The sequence below is a fragment of the Notolepis coatsorum genome, assembly GCF_963971535.1.
Source record: "Notolepis coatsorum genome assembly, chromosome: 7".
NCBI lineage: Eukaryota > Metazoa > Chordata > Actinopteri > Aulopiformes > Paralepididae > Notolepis > Notolepis coatsorum.
In genome coordinates, this window is record NC_140171.1 from 149,132,544 (window position 1) to 149,156,935 (window position 24,392).

General features: G+C 41.3%; 1 protein-coding gene across 1 annotated transcript in view; it reads right to left on the reverse strand.

Moving 5' to 3' along the window:
* The window catches only part of capn8 (calpain 8), a 60,349-nt gene that overhangs the window by 21,823 nt on the left and 14,134 nt on the right, over positions 1-24,392 (reverse strand). The window contains exons 7-12 of the mRNA XM_084318528.1: positions 18,027-18,112; positions 12,736-12,810; positions 11,935-12,095; positions 7,326-7,495; positions 6,414-6,425; positions 622-833 (exon numbers count right to left, since the gene is read on the reverse strand). Coding sequence (XP_084174654.1) covers positions 622-833; positions 6,414-6,425; positions 7,326-7,495; positions 11,935-12,095; positions 12,736-12,810; positions 18,027-18,112 — 716 coding nt within the window. The remainder of the gene's footprint in view (positions 1-621; positions 834-6,413; positions 6,426-7,325; positions 7,496-11,934; positions 12,096-12,735; positions 12,811-18,026; positions 18,113-24,392) is intronic.

Genomic DNA, 24,392 nt, shown 5'->3' on the forward strand with positions numbered 1-24,392 from the left:
TTTTTAAATATATATAAGGTATAATCTATAGGTATAATATTATATATAACTATAGTAACTTATTATGCTGTGGATTTCTCCAGTCAGTGGTAGAGCCTGAGGTGTGTCCGACAATAGCAACCCCTCCCCTGTCCCCACAATAAATGTAAACAAAGTGCAGTAGGTCACTGTTTGACAACATCATTCTACGTTTAATGGACATATTAGTAAAATATTTGATTGCAGATTCAAACCAGGTACAGTTTCCTGGAATAACCGCATTGTTTAATGGTTGAGTCAAAAAGGTCACCATTATTGTATAATGCGACGGCCATTTGGACTCAACCATTCAATTGTTTATTATTATTATTATAAACAACCATATCATTATTGTGTTATTATCATGTTATTGTCATGTTATTGTTATTAATGTGTTATTATCGCATTGTTATCATCATATTATTGTCATATCATTGTTATTATCGTTATTTTTAAGTTATTATTGTATTATTGTTATTGTGTTATTATCGTATTATCGTTATTTTCACATTATTATCGTATTCGCCACCGTCGTTGTTAAGAGTAGTAGTATTACTTTGGTTTTGAAATAGAAACAGAAAATGGCCGGCTTGGTGGACTCACCTGGTGGCTGCCTGTTTCTCAGTGAAGACTCGCAGGATAAAGGTTCCTTTGCGGTGCGCCTCGAAGGTGGAGGGGATGATGACGTACTCCCCAGGGGACAGCTTGAAGCGGTCACACACCTCCCGCAGGTTGGTGAAGGTACTGCTCCTGGCCACGGCCGTCTGTCTCAACAACACATCTGGACCCAGGTGGATGTTGGTGCGGCCCTCGTACTATTCAGAGAGGGAAGAGGGATCTTGTTCAAAAGTGACAGTTGAAAAAGTGACTAGAGTAGTTGTTCTCTGCAAGTACACTTTGTCACATACTTAGTATGTAATATGTAGTATGTAGTATGTAACATGTAGTATGTAGTGTGTAGTAGTAGTATTTAGTGTGTAGTGTGTAGTATGTAGTAGTAGTATGTAGTAGTAGTATGTAGTGTGTAGTATGTAGTGTGTAGTGTGTAGTATGTAGTATGTAGTGTGTAGTATGTAGTGTGTAGTGTAGTGTGTAGTATGTAGTATGTAGTAGTAGTGTGTAGTGTGTAGTGTAGTGTGTAGTATGTAGTATGTAGTGTGTAGTATGTAGTATGTAGTGTGTAGTATGTAGTGTAGTGTGTAGTGTGTAGTATATAGTGTGTAGTGTGTAGTGTGTAGTGTGTAGTATGTAGTGTGTAGTGTGTAGTGTGTAGTATGTAGTGTGTAGTGTGTAGTATGTAGTGTGTAGTGTAGTGTGTAGTATGTAGTGTAGTGTGTAGTATGAAGTGTGTAGTATGAAGTGTGTAGTGAGTGTGTAGTATGTAGTGTAGTGTGTAGTATGTAGTGTGTAGTGTAGTGTAGTGTGTAGTGTGTAGTGTGTAGTATGTAGTGTGTAGTATGTAGTGTGTAGTATGTAGTATGTAGTGTGTAGTATGTAGTGTAGTGTAGTGTGTAGTATGTAGTGTGTAGTATGTAGTGTAGTGTAGTGTGTAGTATGTAGTATGTAGTGTGTAGTGTGTAGTATGTAGTGTGTAGTAGTAGTAGTGTGTAGTGTGTAGTATGTAGTGTAGTGTGTAGTATGTAGTGTGTAGTGTGTAGTATGTAGTGTAGTGTGTAGTGTAGTGTGTAGTATGTAGTGTAGTGTGTAGTGTGTAGTATGTAGTGTAGTGTGTAGTATGTAGTGTGTAGTATGTAGTGTAGTGTAGTGTGTAGTGTAGTGTGTAGTATGTAGTGTAGTGTGTAGTGTAGTGTGTAGTATGTAGTGTAGTGTGTAGTATGTAGTGTGTAGTATGTAGTGTAGTGTGTAGTATGTAGTGTAGTGTAGTATGTAGTATGTAGTGTAGTGTGTAGTATGTAGTGTGTAGTGTAGTGTGTAGTATGTAGTGTAGTGTGTAGTATGTAGTGTAGTGTAGTGTGTAGTATGTAGTATGTAGTGTAGTGTGTAGTATGTAGTGTGTAGTGTGTAGTGTGTAGTATGTAGTGTGTAGTGTGTAGTATGTAGTATGTAGTGTGTAGTATGAGGTGTGTAGTGAGTGTGTAGTATGTAGTGTGTAGTGTGTAGTATGTAGTGTGTAGTGTAGTGTAGTGTGTAGTGTGTAGTATGTAGTGTGTAGTATGTAGTATGTAGTGTGTAGTGTGTAGTATGTAGTGTGTAGTATGTAGTGTGTAGTGTGTAGTATGTAGTATGTAGTGTGTAGTGTGTAGTATGTAGTGTGTAGTATGTAGTCTGTAGTGTGTAGTATGTAGTATGTAGTGTGTAGTAGTAGTAGTAGTGTGTAGTATGTAGTATGGCATCCAAGTAAGAATTAAGTTGTGCTTTACAAGCTTGGTCCCTCAAATAAAAATGTTTTATATTTCTTCATACTGAAAGTATATTTTTACTATATCAAGTGTATCAAGAGTCGGTATTGTGTTTAATGATAAGTAATAAGGCTGTCAATCGATTAAAATACTTAATCTGATTAATCGCATGATTGTCCATAGTTAACATGCGATTAATCGCAAATGAATCGCATATTAGAGCGGCTGGGTGGTCACCAACGCGAGAGACACTGGTATCGAATCCAGGCTGTCAGCGTTGCCTCCGGCTTGGCCGGCCGGCAGAGTCAGCGGGAGGGAAGCCGGTGGGTGTTAATCTGGTTGTTGTAAACAGCGACTCCTACAGGTCGGTCAGGGTGCCTGCACAGCGAGGGAGGGAGATGGTGAGGGTAGAGTGACCTCCCACACGTTACACCTCACCAATGAGAGTCCGCGCTGGCAGGTGAAAAGATGCTGCTGGCTGTCTCCTATGTCTGGGAGGAAGCATCTGATAGACTTCAGGGCTCCCTAGACCGACCAGTGGGGGGCACATGCGAGCAACGACCAGGTAGGGGAGGGGGGAATTGGCATAACAACTCAAATTTGTATGGGAGAAAAAACACAGAAAAACAGGAGGAGAAAAAAGTGAAAAAAATAAAATTAATCGCATATTTTGTATCTGTTTTAAATCGACCTTAAACGGATAGTTTTCCAATTTTAATACTCTTATCAACATGAGAGTCAACAAATGCTTGCTTTATGCAGCCATTTAACACAAAAGGATGACCCTCATGCATTGCAAATTTGCATCAAATTCAAAACAGAGTGATGCACAAAATAACTTAACTCATTCAGCGCCAGAGGTCGCTGTGGGCCGTATGGCCGTGTGTGCCAGCGCTTTAATGAATGGGGATACATGCCGGTGTTTGCAGGGCTAAAACTATATTAAATATCATAGCTATGGATATAAAACTATTGCCCATTTGACATTGAGTATCTATTGCTCAATTTGTGAAAAAGAAAAAAAAATGTCATCCATACATTCCCGTTTTATACCGTGGTGAATATGAGTATAGTTTTAGAGTAATTCTGTGTAATCCCAGGAAACGCAGCTAAGCAGCGTTTAGTGCATTTCACTAGAAACCGTGCCATTCCTCGCCTGTATCAACAATCAATCTGAAATCAACGCTATATTATCGGTATTATGTTTCATCATGCATGCATGAAAGGGTGTGTGGGGGGGGGTTCTATGCTTCAATCGTCACCAACGTAATACGTTACACAGTACATTACACACACGCTCCGATGTTATAAACGTTACCCCTACCCGACAAGGAAAACCCGGACCGGACTTTTTAGATCGACGGACAGACCAAGCTAGAGTTTCCAAGGATGTGCAATACCGGCCACAAGGCGTTAGGTGGCGGTATTGGACGTTTGCGAACTCAGACCCATTCAGGACAGCCTGCACAGGCTTCCTCGATGGATTATGAATGGAAATAGCGAATAAAAGAAATAACGACCCAGAAACAAGAATCTTCGTTTCTGGCACTGAACCGTTGGGCCACATAAACGAGAATTCTCGTGAACGGCACTGGATGTGTTAAAAGAAAATAATAATTTAAAACAATGAATAAAGTGTGCATGAAATAATAGGGGTAAGAAAACGTTAGGAACTTGTTACATTCACCCACACAAGGGCTGAGGACTCACACCCCCGCCCCCCTATCTCTCTCACACACACACTCTCCCAGCTCTCTTTCTCTCTTGCCCCTTCCTCATCTCTTTCACCACTCTCTCTCTCTCTCTCTCTCTCTCTCTCTCTCTCTCTCTCTCTCTCTCTCTCTCTCTCTCTCTCTCTCACACACACACTTTGAGTCAGAAACAAACATATCAATGAGAGTATCAATAATACAATACCTGAGTGAAGTCTAGTAAAAAAAAAGAAGATATATATCTTTTAAAAAATAGTGGCGTTAATAGAATTGTGCGTTAACGCATTAATATCTGAGTGTCTCAGTCTGTGTCTCAGTCTCCGTGTCTCAGTGTCTCTGTGTCTCAGTATCTCAGTGTCTCTGTCTGTGTCTCAGTGTCTCTGTGTCTCTGTGTCTCAGTCAGTGTCTCTGTGTCTCTGTGTCTCAGTCAGTGTCTCAGTCAGTGTCTCAGTGTCTCAGTCAGTGTCTCAGTCAGTGTCTCAGTGTCTCTGTGTCTCTGTCTGTGTCTCAGTGTCTCTGTGTCTCAGTGTCTCTGTCTGTGTCTCTGTGTCTCTGTGTCTCAGTGTCTCTGTCTCTGTCTGTGTCTCAGTGTCTCTGTGTCTCAGTGTCTCTGTGTCTCTGTGTCTCAGTGTCTCTGTCTGTGTCTCTGTGTCTCAGTGTCTCTGTCTGTGTCTCAGTGTCTCTGTGTCTCTGTGTCTCAGTGTCTCTGTCTGTGTCTCTGTGTCTCTGTCTGTGTCTCAGTGTCTCTGTGTCTCAGTGTCTCTGTGTCTCAGTGTCTCTGTCTGTGTCCCAGTGTCTCTGTGTCTCAGTGTCTCTGTGTCTCAGTGTCTCTGTGTCTCAGTGTCTCAGTCAGTGTCTCAGTGTCTCTTTCTGTGTCTCTGTGTCTCAGTGTCTCTGTCAGTGTCTCAGTGTCTCTTTCTGTGTCTCTGTGTCTCAGTGTCTCTGTCAGTGTCTCAGTGTCTCTTTCTGTGTCTCTGTGTCTCAGTGTCTCTGTCAGTGTCTCTGTCAGTGTCTCAGTGTCTCTTTCTGTGTCTCTGTGTCTCAGTGTCTCTGTCAGTGTCTCAGTGTCTCTTTCTGTGTCTCTGTGTCTCAGTGTCTCTGTCAGTGTCTCAGTGTCTCTTTCTGTGTCTCTGTGTCTCAGTGTCTCAGTCAGTGTCTCAGTGTCTCTTTCTGTGTCTCTGTGTCTCAGTGTCTCAGTCAGTGTCTCAGTGTCTCTGTGTCTCTGTGTCTCAGTGTCTCAGTCAGTGTATCAGTGTCTCTGTGTCTCTGTGTCTCAGTGTCTCTGTGTCTCAGTGTCTCAGTGTCTCAGTCAGTGTATCAGTGTCTCTGTGTCTCTGTGTCTCAGTGTCTCTGTTTCTCAGTGTCTCAGTGTCTTAGTCAGTGTCTCTGTGTCTCAGTGTCTCAGGGTCTCAGGGTCTCAGTCAGTGTCTCAGTGTCTCAGTCAGTGTCTCAGGGTCTCAGTCAGTGTCTCAGTGTCTCAGTCAGTGTCTCTGTGTCTCAGTGTCTCTGTCAGGGTCTCAGTCAGTGTCTCAGTGTCTCAGTCAGTGTCTCAGGGTCTCAGTCAGTGTCTCAGTGTCTCAGTCAGTGTCTCTGTGTCTCAGTGTCTCTGTCAGTGTCTCTGTCAGTGTATCAGTGTCTCTTTCTGTGTCTCAGTGTCTCTGTCAGTGTCTCAGTGTCTCTTTCTGTGTATCAGTGTCTCTGTGTCTCTGTGTCTCAGTGTCTCAGTGTCTCAGTGTCTCAGTGTCTCAGTCAGTGTATCAGTGTCTCTGTGTCTCTGTGTCTCAGTGTCTCTGTGTCTCAGTGTCTCAGGGTCTCAGTCAGTGTCTCTGTGTCTCAGTGTCTCAGGGTCTCAGGGTCTCAGTCAGTGTCTCAGTGTCTCAGTCAGTGTCTCAGGGTCTCAGTCAGTGTCTCAGTGTCTCAGTCAGTGTCTCTGTGTCTCTGTGTCTCTGTGTCTCAGTGTCTCAGTGTCTCAGTGTCTCAGTCAGTGTATCAGTGTCTCTGTGTCTCAGTGTCTCAGTGTCTCAGTGTCTCAGTGTCTCTGTGTCTCTGTGTCTCTGTGTCTCTGTGTCTCTGTGTCTCAGTGTCTCTGTGTCTCAGTGTCTCAGTGTCTCAGTCAGTGTCTCAGTGTCTCTGTGTCTCTGTGTCTCAGTGTCTCTGTGTCTCAGTGTCTCAGTCAGTGTCTCTGTGTCTCAGGGTCTCAGGGTCTCAGTCAGTGTCTCAGTGTCTCAGTCAGTGTCTCAGGGTCTCAGTCAGTGTCTCAGTGTCTCAGTGTCTCAGTCAGGGTCTCAGTCAGGGTCTCAGGGAGAGAACACATCCCACACACCTCCTCTGGAACCTGTGAACACAGAAAAACACATCAATCAATAAATGATCATACTCATATGTTTACAGAATCATATTAATTTCAGTCCTAATTATGTAAATGTGGTCAGTTAGAGAGTTGTGTACATTATGTGTACAGTAAAGACAGTAGAGGCAGTAAAGACTGTAAAGACAGTGAAGTCGTTGAAGACAGTAAAGACAGTGAAGACAGTAGAGACAGTAGAGACAGTAAAGACAGTGAAGACAGTAAATACAGTGAAGACAGTAAATACAGTAGAGACAGTGAAGACAGTGAAGACCGTAAAAACCGTAAAGACAGTGAAGACAGTGAAGACAGTGAAGACAGTAAAGACAGTGAAGACAGTGGAGACAGTAGAGACAGTAGAGACAGTGAAGACAGTGAAGACAGTGAAGACAGTAAAGACAGTAGAGACAGTAGAGACAGTAAAGACAGTAAAGACAGTAGAGACAGTAGAGACAGTAGAGACAGTAGAGACAGTAAAAGGGTAAGTTGCTACTTTCAGGTCCTCACATTCACACTCGAAGGGATTTGGATTTACTTTACAACAAATACACAGCTGTCCAAAAATCTTCAAAACCGAATTACATGGTTCCTCGTCAAATTATTATTGCAGCCTTGTATATATAAATGTCCCCAATATTAAAACCTCATAATATAGAAATGTCCCCTATACAACCATATATATAGAAATGACCCCTAACCTTGTATATAGAAATGACCCCTAACCTTGTATATAGAAATGTCCCCTAACCTTGTATATAGAAATGACCCCTAACCTTGTATATAGAAATGACCCCTAACCTTGTATATAGAAATGTCCCATAACCTTGTGTCCCCTAACCTTGTATATAGAAATGTCCCCTAACCTTGTATATAGAAATGTCCCCTAACCTTGTATATGGCGAATCCGATGCTGTTCATATCGCGTCCGAAGCGTCTCTCCTTGCGCGCGTCCTTCTGCATGAGGCCGACCAGGAAGGTGCAGCCGTCCTCTCCGTCATCGGGGTCGTCGTCCACATCGTCGAGCTTGATGGCAAACTGAGGGTTGGAGCAGAACGTGGCTGTGGAGACAGAAGTGTCGCGGTAGGACAACTGGTACGGGATGATATTTTCAGTTTTACCTTAAAGGGGAACTATCTTATAAATGGCCTTTTTCAGTGTTTAGCATTGTTTCCTAGCTATGTGGACTTATATTAATAGGATCTATGTCTCTAATTCTCATATTGGCGCATTCTTCCAATTCTCCTATCACAATATTCACCCTCACTGAACTGAGTCATCTGAAAATTTGCATATCTGTGATGTCAGAGATTTCTCAGCTGCATAATAATGTGGCAGTTGGCACCAGGCCACACAGTGGGTGGAGCCCAGCCTCAAAACGGCTTAAGATCTTGAGGTAGAAAAATGCTGTTTTTGAGTACTTGATTAGAAATACAAAACAATGATTTTTTTTTAAAACACCTTACAGAGGTGTTCCATAGACTCACAGGAATAGTGTAAAAGTGCCCAAATAGTGAAAGAAATAGTAAAATAGTTCCCCTTTAACGTATTGTACAGTATGAGTACTTCACCGTGGTAGAGCTAAGGTAAGATTCATGGATGGCCATGGTATCACTGTTGTAATTAAAGGTTCCACTGCGCAAGTCTGCCACCCTGTGGCTGCGAGAGGTAAGTGCACCATATGGAGGATAAGAGAAAAGCAATGTATCTTTCAATGTCTCTTGTTGTCAGTAGTAGTAGATTGCTAGTCAACTGCCACCTACATGGTAACCGGAGTTGGTTGGGCTTGACGTGCCGGGACAGCTTGTACACAACCTTAAGCCTGTCTGGTCTCATGTGGTGTGAGTCTGTAACTAGGGATGCTCGATATTGGCTTTTTTACCGATACCGATATACGGATATTGTCCAACTCTTAATTTCTATGCCGATATCGGCCGATAATATCGGTAGGCTGATAATATTGGACATCCCTATCTGTAACCCATTACCTGGAAGACACTAGGTTTAGGGGAGAGGACTAACAAACCAACTCCACCCCTTCCAATGGCCAGAGGTTAGACATAGGGCTAGCAACCCTATTCTGTAAAAAAACGATACTACAGAAACGGCAACAAAAGAAACCCCAACATCTGGATGTGAAGGCCCACATGAGTACCAAACTAGATGGCCATCTGGATGTGAAGGCCCACATGAGTACCAAACTAGATGGCCATCTGGATGTGAAGGCCCACATGAGTACCAAACTAGATGGCCATCTGGATGTGAAGGCCCACATGAGTACCAAACTAGATGGCCATCTGGATGTGAAGGCCCACATGAGTACCAAACTAGATGGCCATCTGGATGTGAAGGCCCACATGAGTACCAAACTAGATGGCCAAAGACAGATGCAAGTGGAGAAACTTTGTTGCTGCCCTATGCGCCAGCCGGTGTAATGGGGATAAGTAAGTAAGTAAGTAAATGTATCTTTGGGCACATTTTACATTTGTGTCGTTTGTGTCGACAGGTTGACATATTAACATCAGCATCATCCGTGATGTAAACACTTGCATATTAACATAGCATGAGAGAATAGCATGAATACCAGATGTTAAGGTGCTGGTTGACTGGTTACCTGCCTGGTTCCTGCCCCCTCCACAAGGTTCCTGCCCCCTCCCCTCTCAGACTGGTTACCTGCCTGGTTCCTGCCCCCTCCTGCCCCCTCCACATGGTTCCGGCCCCCTCCCCTCCCCTCCCCTCTCAGACTGGTTACCTGTGTGGTTCCGGCCCCCTCCCCTCCCCTCTCAGACTGGTTACCTGTGTGGTTCCGGCCCCCTCCCCTCCCCTCCCCTCCCCTCCCCTCCCCTCCCCTCCCCTCCCCTCTCAGACTGGTTACCTGTGTGGTTCCGGCCCCCTCCCCTCCCCTCCCCTCCCCTCTCAGACTGGTTACCTGTGTGGTTCCGGCCCCCTCCCCTCCCCTCCCCTCCCCTCCCCTCCCCTCCCCTCCCCTCTCAGACTGGTTACCTGTGTGGTTCCGGCCCCCCCCCTCCCCTCCCCTCCCCTCTCAGACTGGTTACCTGTGTGGTTCCGGCCCCCTCCCCCCCCCTCCCCTCCCCTCTCAGACTGGTTACCTGTGTGGTTCCGGCCCCCCCCCTCCCCTCCCCTCCCCTCTCAGACTGGTTACCTGTGTGGTTCCGGCCCCCTCCCCTCCCCTCCCCTCCCCTCTCAGACTGGTTACCTGTGTGGTTCCGGCCCCCTCCCCTCCCCTCCCCTCTCAGACTGGTTACCTGTGTGGTTCCGGCCCCCTCCCCTCCCCTCCCCTCTCAGACTGGTTACCTGTGTGGTTCCGGCCCCCTCCCCTCCCCTCCCCTCTCAGACTGGTTACCTGTGTGGTTCCGGCCCCCTCCCCTCCCCTCTCAGACTGGTTACCTGTGTGGTTCCGGCCCCCTCCCCTCCCCTCTCAGACTGGTTACCTGTGTGGTTCCGGCCCCCTCCCCTCCCCTCCCCTCCCCTCCCCTCTCAGACTGGTTACCTGTGTGGTTCCGGCACCCTCCCCTCCCCTCCCCTCCCCTCTCAGACTGGTTACCTGTGTGGTTCCGGCCCCCTCCCCTCTCAGACTGGTTACCTGTGTGGTTCCGGCCCCCTCCCCTCCCCTCTCAGACTGGTTACCTGTGTGGTTCCGGCCCCCTCCCCTCCCCTCCCCTCTCAGACTGGTTACCTGTGTGGTTCCGGCCCCCTCCCCTCCCCTCCCCTCTCAGACTGGTTACCTGTGTGGTTCCGGCCCCCTCCCCTCCCCTCTCAGACTGGTTACCTGTGTGGTTCCGGCCCCCTCCCCTCCCCTCCCCTCCCCTCTCAGACTGGTTACCTGTGTGGTTCCGGCCCCCTCCCCTCCCCTCTCAGACTGGTTACCTGTGTGGTTCCGGCCCCCTCCCCTCCCCTCCCCTCTCAGACTGGTTACCTGTGTGGTTCCGGCCCCCTCCCCTCCCCTCTCAGACTGGTTACCTGTGTGGTTCCTGCCCCCTCCCCTCCCCTCTCAGACTGGTTACCTGTGTGGTTCCTGCCCCCTCCCCTCCCCTCTCAGACTGGTTACCTGTGTGGTTCCGGCCCCCTCCCCTCCCCTCTCAGACTGGTTACCTGTGTGGTTCCGGCCCCTTCCCCTCTCAGACCGGTTACCTGTGTGGTTCCTGCTGTGGTATCCTTGACTGTGTATTTCATAACTAATATGTGTGAATAATTAGAGAAAACCATAATGCAAAAGCCAGGTGTACCTTTTTAACAGCAGAGTGGATTTACAGTGCTAAGTAAGGAAGTGATACTGGGGTTACAGAAAACAGTCATTTCAACAAACCCCCACTCGTGTGACTGAGGATTGTATGTAAATGTGGTCACACTCAGCTGAGAGCAGAGTTCAGCAGCAGACAGCTGAACAGATTACAGGCAGAGAAACAGAGGTCTGGTCACAGACCTAACTTGCTTTTGCTAAAGGTTCATGGAAACTAATTCACAAACAAGATCATATTAATTAAACTGACTTAGTAGATAAAAAGGTATTTGAATATCATTTAGAATGTCAAACTGGTTATTTAAGTAATAATGCTATTTCACTCTGGTTGTAAAGCTTGCTAGAATCTAAACCTTAGAACTATAAATTCAGTCTGGGAAAAAGCAGGCTTGTGATACTTTATATAGGAAATCTGGTATTAAAATATAGACAAACTCCACATTGGGTTAATGCTGAATACATATGTAACTTCTTACATTTAAGGTACAGATTAGAAAAGGTTTTAGTGTTAAACTGTCCATTCATCAAAAAGCCACATGAAGACCCCCCGCTGTTGATACTGGAAGAAGACCCCGAGGAGGAAGACAGGGAGGGGGGGCGAACCGCCCCCAGAAGACAAACCTGATTGGACCAAAACGTACTACTAGACTGCTATTATTGGTGGATATCAGGGTATATAATAGAAAACGCAGTGTTAGAGAGACAGGCCAGACACCCCACCAGGGGGTTCTGCGTCTCTCTCCACCGCACATCCAGAGAATGCTGCCGTTTCATGTGAGTAAAATCATGGACCCATTATGGTTGGTTAGAGTAACATGTATAGATTCCTATCTGTTTGACCAGGTTTACTCATGTGAAATGCTCAGTAAGATTCTCTATTTCATTGATGTTAACATGACTACTGTTTTATGTACAGACTGGGTTTGATGTGCAAACCTTATTAATCATTTGTACAACATGTTTTGATGTACTATGAAATAATCCTTGTATGTAAACAACAACCTTCTAATTCACTCTGAGCCCTTTGGCAAAATAAATCATATGAGTTTTAAACTATAGCGCTGTTGTCTGGCTGCACAAGCTTATTTCTCTACTGGCTATATTTGAAGTCAGATGAGGAGACCATTCTATCATTATGATCCTTCTTCCTTTCCAGATAGCAACCTCATTGTACTGTAAATAACCTTAGATATTGATTAGAATATACGACACTGCCCCCTCCCCTCTCAGACTGGTTACCTGAGTGGTTCCTGCACCCTCCGGCGGTGGAGCCCACCCTCCACATGCCCTGGAACTGGGAGTAGCACCAGCGGCCCACGCCGTCGCTCGTGATGGTGTCTGGCGTCAGGTTGCAGATCTCCAGCTTGGAATACTGACCTAGGAAGTCCGAGTAGGCCATCCTGCAGCCAGGCAACGAAACAAACACACACTGATGATAAAAACGAGATAGAATATGAAAACATACTGTAGGAGAAAATACGATACAAAAAAAACAAAAGATATAGATTTAAATTATTCAACATATAATAAGATCGCATTCTAGAGCCCATATTATCTCAAAATACTCGTGACTGAAGCCGCTGGTGTATTTTGTGGGATAATCTTCGGCCCTCGCCGCTGTGAAGATGAGTTCTGTAATAAAGACATGTGACCCACCAGAACTCTGTAATAAAGACATGTGACCAGAACTCTGTAATAAAGACATGTGACCCACAAGAACTCTGTAATAAAAACATGTGACCAGAACTCTGTAATAAAAACATGTGACCAGAACTCTGTAATAAAGACATGTGACCAGAACTACTGTAATAAAGACATGTGACCCACCAGAACTCTGTAATAAAGACATGTGACCAGAACTACTGTAATAAAGATATGTGACCCACCAGAACTCTGTAATAAAGACATGTGACCAGAACTACTGTAATAAAGACATGTGACCCACCAGAACTCTGTAATAAAGACATGTGACCCACCAGAACTACTGTAATAAAGACATGTGACCCACCAGAACTACTGTAATAAAGACATGTGACCCACCAGAACTCTCCGTCTTCTGCCGCGTGGCCCAGGCCAGATCTCTCGTCAGGCTGCACGCCGTCCCATTCCTTTGAACTGGTGGCGATAAAGTTAGGAGAGATTTATTCTCGCCGACACTTTATGGACAAAACAAGATAATGAATAGTTGAGATGTGTTTGAGATGTGTTTAGGAAACCACTAACTGTAACACAAACAAGTAATAAACAATGTTCACGCTCCACTAACTGTAACACAAACAAGTAATAAACAATGTTCACGCTCCACTAACTGTAACACAAACAAGTAATAAACAATGTTCACGCTCCACTAACTGTAACACAAACAAGTAATAAACAATGTTCACGCTCCTCTAACTGTAACACAAACAAGTAATAAACAATGTTCACGCTCCTCTAACTGTAACACAAACAAGTAATAAACAATGTTCACGCTCCTCTAACTGTAACACAAACAAGTAATAAACAATGTTCATGCTCCACTAACTGTAACACAAACAAGTAATAAACAATGTTCACGCTCCACTAACTGTAACACAAACAAGTAATAAACAATGTTCACGCTCCACTAACTGTAACACAAACAAGTAATAAACAATGTTCACGCTCCACTAACTGTAACACAAACAAGTAATAAACAATGTTCACGCTCCACTAACTGTAACACAAACAAGTAATAAACAATGTTCACGCTCCACTAACTGTAACACAAACAAGTAATAAACAATGTTCACGCTCCACTAACTGTAACACAAACAAGTAATAAACAATGTTCACGCTCCACTAACTGTAACACAAACAAGTAATAAACAATGTTCACGCTCCTCTAACTGTAACACAAACAAGTAATAAACAATGTTCACGCTCCACTAACTGTAACACAAACAAGTAATAAACAATGTTCACGCTCCTCTAACTGTAACACAAACAAGTAATAAACAATGTTCACGCTCCTCTAACTGTAACACAAACAAGTAATAAACAATGTTCACGCTCCACTAACTGTAACACAAACAAGTAATAAACAATGTTCACGCTCCTCTAACTGTAACACAAACAAGTAATAAACAATGTTCACGCTCCTCTAACTGTAACACAAACAAGTAATAAACAATGTTCACGCTCCTCTAACTGTAACACAAACAAGTAATAAACAATGTTCACGCTCCACTAACTGTAACACAAACAAGTAATAAACAATGTTCACGCTCCTCTAACTGTAACACAAACAAGTAATAAACAATGTTCACGCTCCACTAACTGTAACACAAACAAGTAATAAACAATGTTCGCGCTCCACTAACTGTAACACAAACAAGTAATAAACAATGTTCACGCTCCTCTAACTGTAACACAAACAAGTAATAAACAATGTTCACGCTCCTCTAACTGTAACACAAACAAGTAATAAACAATGTTCACGCTCCTCTAACTGTAACACAAACAAGTAATAAACAATGTTCACGCTCCACTAACTGTAACACAAACAAGTAATAAACAATGTTCACGCTCCTCTAACTGTAACACAAACAAGTAATAAACAATGTTCACGCTCCACTAACTGTAACACAAACAAGTAATAAACAATGTTCACGCTCCTCTAACTGTAACACAAACAAGTAATAAACAATGTTCACGCTCCACTAACTGTAACACAAACAAGTAATAAACAATGTTCACGCTCCTCTAACAGTAACACAAACAAGTAATAAACAATGTTCACGCTCCTATAACTGTAACACAAACAAGTAATAAACAATGTTCACGCTCCTCTAACTGTAACACAAACAAGTAATAAACAATGTTCACGCTCCTCTAACTGTAACACAAACAAGTAATAAACAATGTTCACGCTCCACTAACTGTAACACAAACAAGTAATAAACAATGTTCACGCTCCTCTAACTGTAACACAAACAAGTAATAAACAATGTTCACGCTCCTCTAACTGTAACACAAACAAGTAATAAACAGTGTTTGCGCTGCTCATACTATCCTTTCTAAAGGCGTTAACATTCTGTTAAAACAGCATCTTCAATCCCCTTGTAGTGCATGTTCCCACTCGCTGCTGGTGGGACAAAACCTCATAACTCCATATATATTTTTTTTATATATAAATCAACTCCGTACAGGCCCGGACTGGCCATCGGGAGCACCGGGAGTTTTCCCGCTGGCCTGGCCTGCACAGATAAAAAAAATATTATATAAAAAAAAAAATATTATATATATTTTTTATTATAATTTTTTATTTATTTTTTGCCAGGCCATTGTTTCTAGTTGTGGCGGCGACGCGGCGCGATAGTTTTTAGATAACCAGGTGGGTGGGGAACAACCAGGATTTCACTGTCTGCGACAGAGTTGGAGAACTATCACACTAACACACACACACACAATGGAGCCGTGCTGCCGCTTGTGATTGGTGGAGGCGGGACCAGGCGATACAACTGATTGACAGTGGAGGCGGCAAATGGAATGGCAGATGGCACACTCCCAAAAGGAGTTGTTAAATCTGACATTACAAAAAACAATATGTGGTGGTTATGATTGGGGCTGAAGTTGAATAAACAATTTATGAAAGAGAGAGTCAAAATAATTCCAAGATAATTCAAAGATTACACACCCTTGCCACATTGGCTACAAACATAATCACTGCAAAGTTATCAAACAAATAAGAATCTGATCAGACACAAGGGTTAAGTTGTTGTTCCCTTTCTAATTTCCTCAAAAACATCTACCGTAGTCTAGTTAATGTAATCAATATTATTTGACAATTGATGCTTTTTGTTGGAAATTTCAGTCAGTGAGCTCATACTTTGAGCTAATTTTATAGTTAAAATTATTGAGACAACGCAATCTTCTGTCTTCGTTGTGCATGCATGCGTGTGCTCACCACATGTGATACATGTGTCACTATTCTGGCAGTGGCTACTGTTATTATAGTATTGTAATGAAGGTCTGTTATTTAATGTTTGTGTAAAGGGCTATTTTAACTGTTGATGGGTAGTGCATCAGTAAAGTGAATATGGTATTGTGCTCTTGACTTGTTTGAATAGGTGGAGAGAGTGGTTAACTGTATTATAATAGTAAATAGAAAAATATGTTGTGCTCTTGCTTTTTTCTTTTTGAAGGTGGAGAGAGTACCATTGCTAGTGCCACAACAGTTTTATTTGAGGTTCATAACAGTACACTGTACTAAGCAATTGTTGGCTCATTAGTTTGTGATTCACATGCACTAAAATTCACCAGAATGCAGGAAATTAAGTCTTTGTAACTAAAATCTTCCGGGTGGGGGACCCCCAGACCCCCCGCTTAAAAAGTGGCCTGATTGGGGCTATATTTCGCGCTATATCTCCCGGTATGAATTATTTCCCCAGTCCGGCCCTGACTCCGTAGATCATCCTCCATATGTGTGTGTGGGTTTTACAACGTTTAAACAATGGGAAAGCATTAAACCGACCATCTGTCTAAACCTCCTAACTCTATTCACCCTCAAATCTGTGTTAGTTTTTTTGCTGAAAAGTTGGGTTTTTGGAGTTATGAGGTTTTGTCCTGCTAGCAGCGCACTGTATGTTTTCATTGTATCCTGTCTGGAGAAACACACACTGCTCTCCCTCAAAGCATCACAATGTATTGATCGATAGGTCAGACTGAAACGTTAGTATGATCAATAAAGTATTTTTCATATGTTTCACTATCAACGTTAAGATGTAGACTAAAGGCATGTATCTGTTGGGTGATAAGGGGGTAAACACCACTGAGAACAACAGGAGCTGGATTGATATCTTTATAAATCGCCACATTATATTTTTGCGATATATATTTTCTTCATATCTTCACGGTTGTAAAATCAATTGCAAAGCATCATAAGCCTTGGTTGTTGTTTTCCCCTTACCGGTCAGACAGTGAAAAGTCTCCATTAACACTTTGCACGCCAGACCCGATGATAGTCGGGTTATCTCACTATGCGTCGAGCGCCAGGACCCCCGAAAACCCGAGTATAGTCGGGTTTTCATCGTTATTTCTTTTATTCGATATTTCCATTCATTACAGGCACACGGACATCTGGGTTAACATAAATCCGTCCTGAGAATGCAAAAGTGCAATACCGGCCGCATCCAGGTGGCAGACAAGTCTCCGGTCGGATTTCTATTGGTCGGGCAAGGGGGCCGGTTATAACGGTCGGATTGAGAAGAGTGAATTGCTCCCGGTGCATGATGTGTGGTGGATTATGTTGGCGACACAATCGACACCAATACTGGGACTCGCGATCAGATAATTGGAATATTCTTTTTGGGGCACATCCTAGTGAAGGTAACCATGATTTCACATTGATCACAATATATGTGTGTATTTTACTCCACAACGTGTGCCGTTGGTGACGATCAAAGCATCAAAAAACTACCCCCCCCCCACCCTTTCATGCATTCATGATGAAACATAATACAGATAATATAGATTTAAAAATAGTAGCGTGTACAGGCTAGAAATGGCAATGTTTTAGTGAATTGCACGTATTCCTGCATAGCGTCGTTTTCTGGGATTAGACAGGATTATTCTAAAACTATAGTCATATTCACCATGGTATAAAACGGGAATGTATGGATGCATTTTTTTTTCTTTAACACATATTGAACGATAGATAGTCGATGTCAAATGGGCCATAGTATTGTATCCATAGCTATACTATAGAATATAGTTATAGCCCTGCAAACACCGCCTCGTATTCCTATACTGTATTTTAGAGCGTCACGATTTTAACAACACATCAGGCATATCGCTGTGGCGTCCAAAGTGTTAATTTAGACTCCACCCCCCCCCCCCTTCAAATATAGCTATATATAAATCAATAGCTGAAGTATGTCTGACAAGTTTTAATAGTAAACTCTTTATTTTGACTTTTTACTATATATCAGCGGTTCTCAAACTACGGGTTGCGACCCAAAGTGGGGTCGTGGGTAGGTGACAGTGTATTGGCAAAAAAAAAAAAAAAAAAAAATGTTATGTTCTGGCAACATATTTAGGCTAAATATGCCTATTTTTATAAATGTGTATTGATAACATAGTGCTGTAATAAAATGTTCTAATAAATATGCATGATCAAGTTCAACAACGTGTGCTTTTATTTTGATATTCCTTATTTCCACGTTGAAATTGCGCGATGCATTAAGTGTGGGGTCACCAAAAAGAAATCCTAAATAAAATGGGGTTGTGGCATAAAAAGGTTTGAGAACCCCTGCTATATATCATCAACGTGACTATATTATACATCATCAGAACATCAGCATGGTACTCACTCGTCGCTCCAGGGGCCGGTCCACTCCACCTGACCCCAGGGGTTCCTAATCCGCACCAGCTGAACTGGGCTCCCGTGGAAATGGACCTGGATTTACAATGAATTCGATCATTAACTTAAATTATACAATGGCATGCAAGTATCTTGATTCTGATTGGCTGAACCAGTCAAGTTAGCCGTTGTTATTTCGAACCCCAGATCCCTCCCACAACCCAATGACTTTTTCTGAATGAGTCCGCCATAGATAGACAAATGGAAGTATGAATATATTTTGAACGAATCCTCCAAAAAAGATAGTCAACTGGAATATGTTAGTTCGTTACACATATGTTGGATTATGTAATTGGTTTGTCATGACCCATTGTGAAACAAAAGAAAAATTGGATCTACTTTCTCTGTGGATGGTTTTGTGAATAAATCTCCATTATGCTTCTATTACTGTGTGTTTATTGTATAGCAATAAGGTTGGGTGAATTCGGCCATTGTATAAAAGCATTAAATCACTTGAAGTCGTGTGTTATACTCATTAGATCACACCTAGGGGGGTCTAACGATCCTCCGCTGCGTGTCGGGCCTAACAACCACCCCTAGGCGTGATCGAATGAGTATAACACACTCCGTCGCGTGATGTAATGCTTAACACTTTAAGTGCCGAAAACGTGTTTAGGCGTCTTTCCTAGCCATGCTAAAGTTGCAGAGGACGCCCTAACTCGTCTTTAATATCAATATTTCAAAAATCTGTGATCGAAATCATATTTTTCCTCCGCAGCCCTGAGACACAGTGCTGGCCTCCTCTCAACCCTCTAGCGGTTCAAGAGCGCCATCTGGTGGCTGATCGGCAGAAGTGCCAAACAGGAAGTCATGTGGATGAAGTGGTGATCGTCCATATTACTTCCGGGCACTCTCTATAGGTCCCGGGACTCGATCTCGACACAATACATAGCGATCCGTTGCCAATAACTCGATAAACAACATGATTTGGACGTATATACTATTATACAACCTGGAAATAGATCGCATATTTCTACATCCCATAATAGGAATATTTCAGGTCCACGCTCATCGTCCAACGGCGCGAGGAAGATACGGTAAGATTCAGCGTTATTTTTGAACGTGTTCGATATAAACTGCTCTGATGATCATATCACCCACACTAGATGAATGATATAACGCTGCCCACGGAATTATAAACGATCCCCCGCCCATCCGGTCATCATCAGATGATACGTAGAAACTTCTAGAAGTACGTCCAATTGGATTTTTTTTATCTCGCACAGATTCCTACCAAACTGTATTTCATCATCAATATAATGCATTTGGGGCTATAAATCACGTTCTGGAGAAAGCTGCAGAAAGAGATGAAAACATACTTATACTTTAGACCATATTTTACTATGAATATGTGAATGAAAAAGTTTAACGTTGCTACACAATGAACAATACATATAGGACCTTGAATGGGCCCTAATAATGGCAATGTAGCAATAGAATTTAAAAAGTTATAGCCCTGCAAAGAAGGGGAACTTCTCCATAGACAAATAGAGATGGCAACGGATGGTATATCATGAATTTAGCCTTAGGCAATCAAAGTGTTAATTAACAGTTTGTGCTGCAAGTTACATCTGCATTGGAAGAAGAAGAAAAAGCCTAAATCTGGAATCATGAAAAAAGTCATCTTACCTTCCTCTATCATAATAATATATATCATATTATTGTTTAGCTAGCATTTCAAGCACAACTGAATACAATTGTAAAGGATAAAGCCGGTGTCATTTTATAAATTTATTATTGTCAACGTGGCCTATGAAAAGACCAAAACCAACAATGCATTTCTTCCACTTACAATTATGGTCCATCCAGTCAACACCAGATTATAGCTTGTATCCAGAAGTCTTTTCCCCCCAAAGAAACGTTGAAACAAGTCACAGAGCTATTTGTTCTGGTCAGTATAATTCATCATGTTGAAACAAGTCACAGAGCTGTACGCTGTTGAGCATCATAGTGTTAGGTGCTTATGTTAGGTGCTTATGTTAGGTGATTATGTTAGGTGCTTATGTTAGGTGATTATGTTAGGTGATTATGTTAGGTGCTTATGTTAGGTGATTATGTTAGGTGATTATGTTAGGTGATTATGTTAGGTGATTATGTTAGGTGCTTATGTTAGGTGATTATGTTAGGTGATTATGTTAGGTGATTATGTTAGGTGATTATATTAGATGATTATGTTAGGTGATTATGTTAGGTGATTTTGTTAGGTGCTTATGTTAGGTGCTTATGTTAGGTGATTATGTTAGGTGCGTATGTTAGGTGATTATGTTAGGTGATTATGTTAGGTGCGTATGTTAGGTGATTATGTTAGGTGATTATGTTAGGTGATTATGTTAGGTGATTATGTTAGGTGATTATGTTAGGTGCTTATGTACAGTGATTATGTTAGATGATTATGTTAGGTGATTATGTTAGGTGATTATGTTAGGTGATTATGTTAGGTGATTATGTTAGGTGATTATGTTAGGTGCTTATGTTAGGTGATTATGTTAGGTGATTAAGTTAGGTGCTTATGTTAGGTGATTATGTTAGGTGATTATGTTAGGTGATTATGTTAGGTGCTTATGTACGGTGCTTATGTTAGGTGATTATGTTAGGTGCTTATGTTAGGTGCTTATGTACGGTGCTTATGTTAGGTGATTATGTTAGGTGCTTATGTTAGGTGCTTATGTTAGGTGATTATGTTAGGTGATTATGTTAGGTGATTAAGTTAGGTGCTTATGTTAGGTGATTATGTTAGATGATTATGTTAGGTGATTATGTTAGGTGATTAAGTTAGGTGCTTATGTTAGGTGATTATGTTAGGTGCTTATGTTAGGTGCTTATGTACGGTGCTTATGTTAGGTGATTATGTTAGGTGCTTATGTTAGGTGATTATGTTAGGTGATTATGTTAGGTGATTAAGTTAGGTGCTTATGTTAGGTGATTATGTTAGATGATTATGTTAGGTGATTATGTTAGATGATTATGTTAGGTGATTATGTTAGGTGATTATGTTAGGTGCTTATGTTAGATGATTATGTTAGGTGATTATGTTAGGTGATTATGTTAGGTGCTTATGTTGGGTGCTTATGTACGGTGATTATGTACGGTGATTATGTACGGTGATTATGTTAGGTGATTATGTTAGGTGCTTATGTTAGGTGATTATGTTAGGTGATTATGTTAGGTGATTATGTTAGGTGCGTATGTACGGTGCTTATGTTAGGTGATTATGTTAGATGATTATGTTAGATGATTATGTTAGGTGATTATGTTAGGTGATTATGTTAGGTGCTTATGTTAGGTGCTTATGTTAGGTGCTTATGTTAGGTGATTATGTTAGGTGATTATGTTAGGTGCGTATGTTAGGTGATTAAGTTAGGTGCTTATGTTAGGTGATTATGTCAGGTGATTATGTTAGGTGCTTATGTTAGATGATTATGTTAGGTGATTATGTTAGGTGATTATGTTAGGTGATTATGTTAGGTGATTATGTTAGGTGATTATGTTAGGTGCTTATGTTAGGTGATTATGTTAGGTGCTTATGTTAGGTGATTATGTTAGGTGCTTGTGTTAGGTGATTATGTTAGGTGATTATGTTAGGTGATTATGTTAGGTGATTATGTTAGGTGCTTATGTTAGGTGCTTATGTTAGGTGATTATGTTAGGTGATTATGTTAGGTGATTATGTTAGGTGATTATGTTAGGTGATTATGTTAGGTGCTTATGTTAGGTGATTATGTTAGGTGCTTATGTTAGGTGATTATGTTAGGTGCTTGTGTTAGGTGATTATGTTAGGTGATTATGTTAGGTGATTATGTTAGGTGATTATGTTAGGTGCTTATGTTAGGTGCTTATGTTAGGTGCTTATGTTAGGTGATTATGTTAGGTGATTATGTTAGGTGCTTATGTTAGGTGCTTATGTTAGGTGATTATGTTAGGTGATTATGTTAGGTGCTTATGTTAGGTGATTATGTTAGGTGATTATGTTAGGTGATTATGTTAGGTGATTATGTTAGGTGCTTATGTTAGGTGATTATGTTAGGTGATTATGTTAGGTGATTATGTTAGGTGATTATGTTAGGTGATTATATTAGATGATTATGTTAGGTGATTATGTTAGGTGATTTTGTTAGGTGCTTATGTTAGGTGCTTATGTTAGGTGATTATGTTAGGTGCGTATGTTAGGTGATTATGTTAGGTGATTATGTTAGGTGCGTATGTTAGGTGATTATGTTAGGTGATTATGTTAGGTGATTATGTTAGGTGATTATGTTAGGTGATTATGTTAGGTGCTTATGTACGGTGATTATGTTAGATGATTATGTTAGGTGATTATGTTAGGTGATTATGTTAGGTGATTATGTTAGGTGATTATGTTAGGTGATTATGTTAGGTGCTTATGTTAGGTGATTATGTTAGGTGATTAAGTTAGGTGCTTATGTTAGGTGATTATGTTAGGTGATTATGTTAGGTGATTATGTTAGGTGCTTATGTACGGTGCTTATGTTAGGTGATTATGTTAGGTGCTTATGTTAGGTGCTTATGTACGGTGCTTATGTTAGGTGATTATGTTAGGTGCTTATGTTAGGTGCTTATGTTAGGTGATTATGTTAGGTGATTATGTTAGGTGATTAAGTTAGGTGCTTATGTTAGGTGATTATGTTAGATGATTATGTTAGGTGATTATGTTAGGTGATTAAGTTAGGTGCTTATGTTAGGTGATTATGTTAGGTGCTTATGTTAGGTGCTTATGTACGGTGCTTATGTTAGGTGATTATGTTAGGTGCTTATGTTAGGTGATTATGTTAGGTGATTATGTTAGGTGATTAAGTTAGGTGCTTATGTTAGGTGATTATGTTAGATGATTATGTTAGGTGATTATGTTAGATGATTATGTTAGGTGATTATGTTAGGTGATTATGTTAGGTGCTTATGTTAGATGATTATGTTAGGTGATTATGTTAGGTGATTATGTTAGGTGCTTATGTTGGGTGCTTATGTACGGTGATTATGTACGGTGATTATGTACGGTGATTATGTTAGGTGATTATGTTAGGTGCTTATGTTAGGTGATTATGTTAGGTGATTATGTTAGGTGATTATGTTAGGTGCGTATGTACGGTGCTTATGTTAGGTGATTATGTTAGATGATTATGTTAGATGATTATGTTAGGTGATTATGTTAGGTGATTATGTTAGGTGCTTATGTTAGGTGCTTATGTTAGGTGCTTATGTTAGGTGATTATGTTAGGTGATTATGTTAGGTGCGTATGTTAGGTGATTAAGTTAGGTGCTTATGTTAGGTGATTATGTCAGGTGATTATGTTAGGTGCTTATGTTAGATGATTATGTTAGGTGATTATGTTAGGTGATTATGTTAGGTGATTATGTTAGGTGATTATGTTAGGTGATTATGTTAGGTGCTTATGTTAGGTGATTATGTTAGGTGCTTATGTTAGGTGATTATGTTAGGTGCTTGTGTTAGGTGATTATGTTAGGTGATTATGTTAGGTGATTATGTTAGGTGATTATGTTAGGTGCTTATGTTAGGTGCTTATGTTAGGTGCTTATGTTAGGTGATTATGTTAGGTGATTATGTTAGGTGATTATGTTAGGTGATTATGTTAGGTGCTTATGTTAGGTGATTATGTTAGGTGCTTATGTTAGGTGATTATGTTAGGTGCTTGTGTTAGGTGATTATGTTAGGTGATTATGTTAGGTGATTATGTTAGGTGCTTATGTTAGGTGCTTATGTTAGGTGCTTATGTTAGGTGCTTATGTTAGGTGATTATGTTAGGTGATTATGTTAGGTGCTTATGTTAGGTGCTTATGTTAGGTGATTATGTTAGGTGATTATGTTAGGTGATTATGTTAGGTGCTTAAGTTAGGTGCTTATGTTAGGTGATTATGTTAGGTGCTTATGTTAGGTGATTATGTTAGGTGCGTATGTTAGGTGATTATGTTAGGTGATTATGTTAGGTGATTATGTTAGGTGCTTATGTTAGGTGATTATGTTAGGTGATTATGTTAGGTGCTTATGTTAGGTGATTATGTTAGGTGATTATGTTAGGTGATTATGTTAGGTGCTTATGTTAGGTGATTATGTTAGGTGATTATGTTAGGTGCTTATGTTAGGTGATTATGTTAGGTGCTTATGTTAGGTGATTATGTTAGGTGATTATGTTAGGTGATTATGTTAGGTGATTATGTTAGGTGCTTATGTTAGGTGATTATGTTAGGTGATTATGTTAGGTGCTTATGTTAGGTGATTATGTTAGGTGATTATGTTAGGTGCTTATGTTAGGTGCTTATGTTAGGTGATTATGTTAGGTGA